Source organism: Macrobrachium nipponense, chromosome 9 (assembly GCF_015104395.2).
Source record: "Macrobrachium nipponense isolate FS-2020 chromosome 9, ASM1510439v2, whole genome shotgun sequence".
NCBI lineage: Eukaryota > Metazoa > Arthropoda > Malacostraca > Decapoda > Palaemonidae > Macrobrachium > Macrobrachium nipponense.
The window spans coordinates 83,996,274-84,003,773 of record NC_061110.1 but is presented as its reverse complement, the minus strand read 5'-3'; the positions used below and the strand labels follow the sequence as shown (position 1 = coordinate 84,003,773).

The window sequence follows — 7,500 nt, the reverse complement described above, 5'->3', positions numbered from 1 at the left end:
GGTCTCAGTGGAGCATAAATGTGGATTTTCTGTTGTTGCTGATTCAGAGGTGTTTCATGGAAAGACAACGATTGAATTAAAATACTGTACATTATAATTGGTTTTTATTTCAATGCTTTTTATGTTGAGTTTTATCATTAATTATCTTGCTTTCCTATTTTACTTTAATGTTTACAATGATGGTGGCTCACCCGATGAGGTTTATTGCCTTGCATTTATGATAACATTACAATGATTGATGTGAAATTGAATAAATCTCTCATGTGTATTCAAAATGCGGAGAACCTTCTTCGCAAAGGGTGAAAAACATCTGCGGTCAGATGTGTTAATTAGGGGCAATATTTTACCTGAATAAAAAGACTAACTAGGGGTAGTAGCCATATATGTCAACCTGCCTAGAGATAAATGGAAAATAGACTATCGTGTGGTGATATGCGAGAAACGTTTATAATTTTGCAATATATGTAGTAACTACACAATGAAGCACACACACACGGATATATATATAATATTATATATTGTTATTACTGTCAATAACCATTGTATAACTCATTTTCCGTAATTGCATCGTTTAGAAGTACATTGCTTGTATGTTTCGTTTGCTGCCCTTGAGTTCTTCCTCTTTAATTTTCATTGGGCGTCCTTAGGACACGTCTGTGAAGAGGCATGGTGAAACTCCAAAGCGTTTTTTTGGCTTTATAACAAGGCCTTGCCTAGTAGTCATTTTTATTGCTGAGAGATAAATCAAATTAACAGATAAGTAATTTTAGCAAGAGTAATAAGTGAACCAGGTTAATCCAGTATTTTCTAGAGAAGATCACGAGTTTCATGTGTGTAGCCAATTGGTGAGTGTTTGTGTTCGTAATGAACAGTAAATGACATATAATCTAAGAGAAAAGTTGCAAAGGGGGACTCAATGAATTTAATTGATAGAGTGTGGAACACGCCACAGAAGAGGGACCAGAAGAGGTGTTGCAGGTCCGTCGGACAAGGTACTGTAGAACAGAGAAACTTTGAAAAAGTTAACATTTGAAGTGACAATTACTTGGGTTCTAGAGAAAGAGAAGTGAGGTGTGGCACACATTCTTTATTGACGAACTTTAATGTTTTATGTTGTCATAATTATGGTCTCTTTATTTCAGATGGATTCGAAGTCACCTTATGGGTTTTCTCTGGAGTAGTTTTGACTATTAATAAACTATGAATGTTTGGACACTTAGGGAAAAAGGGGGTACTTACTTAAATATGGTTTTGAGAGGAATATGATAGTTTAACGTTTTTTTGGGGGATCAGGCTTAATTAAGTTTATTCCATTTTCATGTTAGCTAATTTTGGGAAATAAAAAGTATATTTTTGTAACAACAAAGAGTTTACATTAGCCTAGTTTGAAACTGATTTTCAGCCAACTCCAGAGATGGCATTCAACAGAAAAAAAGTAGGCTATATTACCAGTTAGAAGTTAGAGATTTTTCCTTGTTGGAGATTTTTGGTGGCTAGTGGTTAAAACGTACATTAAAGCCTATAGGTAACGCCTCCAAAGAGACTAGAATTAGATTGGTTAAGCATATTTTAGGGGAAAGGGGTTTATATGCTGACTAGGTGATTATAGGGTATTTTATATACATATGGCAGTATCATAAATGAGTTACTTTGGGGTACATCAGTGATTAAATGGCTTAGGATTTAGCCTGTAGGGGATATTTTATAATTGGTGGCTTTTTCTAATAGACGCTTTCGAGGACAAATTTTTTGGTACCCTTGAGGTGACAACGAGGATGTCCTGAGGATAATTTTTGAGGAATGTGGTTCTATAGTATCAGTAAAAATTTATTGAGGATTCCCATCGAGGATTTGATAAATAAATTTTTGGGCCATTTGAAGGAATGATGATTTCCAAGTTTACGTGTCTGACTAGACAAGTCCATAGTGCAATTTGAGCGCATGTTGTATACACAGGTGGCTTAATGCTGACAATGCTGTGATGAGACCAATTGTTGATATTTTCTTTTGGAGTTGATTACTCAGAGGTTTGCACCATTTTCAGGAATGTCGATGATGACTTTCCATGGGGAAGAATTTTATGTGTCAGTTCGGGTCGATACGGATATGATTCAGCAGCATTTTGCTTGATGATACATACTACGTTTTATTTGGAAAAGCACTAAATTATATTTCTTTTCTCCTTATACATTTTGTAATGGGAAAAGTTGAATTATTATTATTTTTTTTTTCTACAAGGGAAACTTGTAATCGGGATTAAGCGTTTTTTTATGGTAACTTTACGTAGGATTTCTACTATAGAAAGGAGATAGAATTTATCTTGGGATACATAAGATAGAAGGGATATTCAACATTATGTTTGATGGAGGTTAGCTCTATAAACATTACAGGGATTTTGCTGTGTAGACATTATGGGGTTTTTGATAGTATATTGGCAGATACGGGATTAATAATGAGTGGTCAGTTAGTGATAATAATTCTCCCAATAAGTTTAATAGGAGTCAGTAGATAAAGATCATATTTTATTTTAGTGAAGAATTTTAGTCCTTAATAATTGACTATGACATTGGTTATATTAGTTTATGACAGATTCGTGTGTTAAAGCAAGATGTTATTTCTTCTAAGATCATACAGACTTGTCAAAAAGTTCGTCAGAACCTAATAATGATGAAACACAGACACACAATGACTTTAGAGAATTCCCAACTTCACACAAGGGTGACAACGAAAACCACTTAGGATCTACAACGCTAGAGGTCAGATCTTCACATGGGCGACGATGTTATGGGTCGCCTTTGAAAAGACAAGATGTTGTCGACGGATCGTCTCAGAATACATTCTGGGACAAATCATGCGTCTACAATACTTCTACGAGGCGGGTGCAAGACATTCAAAAAGGGTAGGCAACCATCTTTTTCCATTTCCATAGTAAATTTAATTGATGGTACTAATTGATTTAGCCTGACAAAAAAGTTATTTACATCTTCGTTCTCTGGCCATACACAAATTATGTCGTCAACATATCTAAACCAAGGTACATTGCGTGGAATTATATTGTTTAAGATTTTCTTTTCAAAAAATTCCATACATAAATTACTTAGCACTGGAGACAGAGGGTATCCCATTACCATACCAAAATTTTGAGAGTAAAGTTTTCCATTGAATTCAAATTTACAGTCTTTTACACATAATTTGATCAGTTCAATTAAAGTGTTTTTTGAAAATGGAATATCCAGCTGTTTGTCTTCTAATAATTCCGATAGAAGCTCCAATAGATCGTCAATAGGCACCTTTGCCTACCCTTTTTGGATGTCCTCATACGGAGAAATAGTTGTGGGTTTAAATATAGTGTTTACAGAAAACCTACTAATATTTCTTCCTATGTACATTTCTATTCTGGACAAAACAATAAGGTAAAAAGATCAGTGTTTGCATCTATGTTTCTAAGAGCACTACGGGTATGTAGCCCAGAATATATAGATGAGGAGATAGATAAGATTCGGAATACAGGCAAGGAATTGAAATATCCAGATAGTGTACTAAACAATGCATTAGAAGCGGCAAAAAAGACATGTATCAAAATCAAAAAGAACCTATAACAACAAAAATTTGCTTGTGCTACCTTATAGTAATAATATGAAAGATATCCCACATCTCCTGAAGAATTTTGTTGTTAATGTAGTTTTTAAAACAATAAAACAATGAACAGGTACTTATCAAGAACTCCCCCGACAATGTTAAAGGATGTGTATATAAAATTCCGTGTAAGTCTAGTGACAACTTTTACATTGGTCAAACGGGGAAAGCACTGGAAAAAAGAATAGAACAACATAACAATGTGTGAGATATGCACAAGGAAATAGTGGTATTTTTGTACATGTTAGTGAGAACAATCATGCTATTAACTGGGAAGGGGCAAAAAAGCTGGTGTGTTCTAATAATGCAATGGAAATGGATATCATTGAATCTAGTTTTATAAAAGAAAGTTACAATAATAATATGAACATCAGTCAAGGAATGTATAAACTTGATCCTTTAATATCAAAAGAAATTTGTAAACTGTTTAAATTTTAAGGTAGGCATTAGAAATGTACGGAACTAGGATTATTATATTTGTAAACACAGTAAGGGGCAGTAGTAGTAATGAGATGTCCAACCCCGCCTCCCTGACACCTGTCAGGTGTGGACTGGTTATCTGTTGGGTACCCTAATCGGTAGTATCCCTTGAGAATTTATTGTAAATTTTAGCCAAATGATTTTTGAAAGCCACTTCTACCTTGACACCTGCCTGTGGGTGGATCTGCAGTCTCAAACGGTTGTGTGTATGTTCGTCAGTACTGTCTCTGTAGTATATATACTTGTGAATTCTAATACTATGTATCAGTCCTTTGTCAATGGCTTAAAAATAAAGCCGAAACCGGTCAGGACCTACACCCTGCCTATTATTTTTCACCTGTGGATATGTGTGATAAACGAATCATGTGCTAAAGTGATTATAATCATATATACATATATATATTGCATAGAAGGTCAGGCCAGGCATATGATGTGATAAACATTTAGGCGCTCTTTAAAAGCAATTCTATTCACATTAAAACAAGCATCACCAAATGGGAATTAAACTAAGTAGGTGAAACAGGGTCCTGGCAATTACTGCCCAACTGTAACCACAATGATCACATCGAAGATACTTGAGTCGGTTCATCCAGTGAGACTTCTCCCCTTTCTCCAGACCACTGACAACCTGTTCGGATTTAAAGCAAACCACTCAACTGACACCTGCACCTACATACTGAAAGAATTGCTGAACTATTAACTATCTTCAGCCTCTCTTGCTATATCATAAAAGATACAGCAGACATAGAACAGAGACGCCGTAAACTATGTGCAAATGGCAACAAGATTACAAGGAAATTTGTCTTCTGTGACAAAGATATGAAACTGCTGCTCTTCCGCTCTTATTGCTACAGTATCTGTGGGTGTTCCCTGAGAGACCATGGGACGTATCATTATCATTCACAATGACATTTTGAGACTCCTCACAAAAACACTCCTTTCTATCACTCTGCCACAGATAGTCACACAAAACTTCCTGGACAACTTAAAAATCATTGTAGGGCAAACAATGTCCATTCTGATAACGTAAATGAGAAGCAGCAGTAATTTGCTCACATAAAGCATCCTAAATTATGGGAAAAATGGAAAAATGAGGCATCTGTTCCATAAATGACTTAATCACTGTTTTTTGCAGTGTCATATGCAGAATCTGTCAATTATTATTATAAATTTCTACAATTATTGTTGTTACTGGTATTTTGCTTTTTTTCGTATTTAGCCTTCTGGACCCGACTACTGTAACCACCTAAGGTCCCTAGCTGGATTTTAATTTTATAGAATCTGTTCACTAATTGTTATGATTCTTAATGCTTTTTAAATATTCTCAATATTATTACTGTTATTACCATTATTGTGATTACTATCTTTTATACTACCTCAGCAACTGTGTGGATATTGCTAATTAATCATTTTTATCATGTTATCTCATGTATTTACATTGTGTATGTTATTGCCTATACTTTGTGTATTCCATGTTAATGACCTTGAGTTGGAAATAAAATTTATTATTGTCTTTATTGTTATTGCCCTGGTGGTTATGGATCTTTCGTCTCTAGGCCCTCCAGCCAAGGGTTCTCCTCGAGTTAGCTACCCGCCTGCCAGGTCTAAGTATTGGATGACTCTGGCACTCAAATCTCCCTGATATGCGAGGCCAAGGTCCCCCAAGAGGCCACCATTGACCAGCGAGAATTTGTCACCATTCAGGTAATCAATCATATCCAGGTGATACTCTCCACTGTCCAATTGATAGACACAAGACCTAACCGTTCCAAAATATGTGCACTTGCAGTAGCAAGCTATCTTCCTGGAGGTTATGACATCTTCCAGGGACAAGACTCCCAGGTCCTCTCAAAACTAAAACAATTCAGGGGTTCTAACCCCTCCAAGCATTCATCAGGCATAACTAAGCCTCATAAACATGCAGGTAAACCACTGACAGTGCCACTTGTGTACTCTAAGCAGTGCCAATTTCCATTCAAGTAAATATTCCAAATTTCATTCCTGTGCCAGGCCTTGCCCCAGTACCAGCGCCTAGGTGCACCCTGAATCTTTTCTAGAGATCCCAAACCTACATTGTCTTCTATGCCAGCTCTATTTAAGCGTCCTGGACAGTGCTACGCTCCATCCCACAAGGACATCGAAAAAATCCAGTATTGATTCCTGTGCCTGGTCCTACCTTAGTATCAGGGCCAGAGCACACCATAGGTCTCACTTATAGAGATCCCAATCCAGGTTCCCTCTCTTCTCCCACCCTGGTTCCACTACCAATGTCGGTAAGAGAGGTGGATTCCCTTGACCACTGTGGAAGCTCATCACACGGTGTGGCCTCGCAACCCTTGCCTAAGCTGGTCATAGTAACCTGTGAGCCTCTCACATTCATCAAAACCTCTTCCTCTCTTTCCCTGTCCACAGCTGATCAGTCTCTGAGTAAGGACTCTGCCATATCAAAACTAGCCAAAGAACTCAAGGAACTATAACAGATCGTATTAGGACTTATAGGCAATGTCCCTGATCTCAGTACCACAACAGCCACAACAGTTGGTAGTCCAAAGTCTTCCCCAGACTCGGTTCCTTGATTCCACACGAAATGTAGAACTGCTAATTTAAAATTTAAAAGAGCCCCAAGGAAGAAGTGGAAAGGGGTAGAGCTTCCACGTAGCCTAAGAGATAATTGACCTTTCTTTGCACAAGTTTCAATCTGGCACTGTACCCACTTTATCTTCCAAAGGATTCTGCCACCTCTAACCAAAGTAGGATATGGTTTGTATCCTATATGTCTACATTATTTTTTATTATAATAATAATAATAATAATAATAATAATAATAATAATAATAATAATAATAATAATAATAATAATAATAATAATAATAATAATAATAATGAATAGTGGGACTTACAAACAAGTCCGCGTTTTTGGATAATAATATGGAAAACTCCTATAAGTGCCTCTTTTATGTTACGATGTCTGTCGTTGCCTTTACCGTTATTCTGTAAACAATTCTGTAAACAATGCCTTTGTAAATCTCCCTGGTCTTGAATGCATTGATCCTCGATAGTACTTGTGAAATCTTACGAATAGTTGGCTTTATTATTTTCTATTTTCTATCAAGTTTGCTTTAGATATCTTTTGAATGATCTTATATTTCCGTAAAATTTTTAAAAATATATTTTGAAGTATTGTATTTTTCCCCAAAAAAATTTTTCAACAGTTCCCCCCAGTTTTGAATTCATTGATAGGCCTGAGGCACCTGAGGTGTCTCTCTCTCTCTCCTCTCTTTCTCTCTCTCTCTCTCTCTCTCTCTCTCTCTCGAAAATTTAACAAATTTTCAGGAAATTAAGAAGAGCACATTATTTAGTTCAGCGTTTAATGAAGTTTAATTAT

The 7,500-nt window shown here is 36.2% G+C and overlaps 1 protein-coding gene across 1 annotated transcript in view; it reads right to left on the bottom strand.

The window, feature by feature from the left end:
• LOC135218114 (uncharacterized) overlaps positions 1–7,500 on the bottom strand; it is a 38,291-nt gene that overhangs the window by 14,465 nt on the left and 16,326 nt on the right. Inside the window, exon 4 of the mRNA XM_064254260.1 lies at positions 4,608–4,744. Coding sequence (XP_064110330.1) covers positions 4,608–4,744 — 137 coding nt within the window. The remainder of the gene's footprint in view (positions 1–4,607; positions 4,745–7,500) is intronic.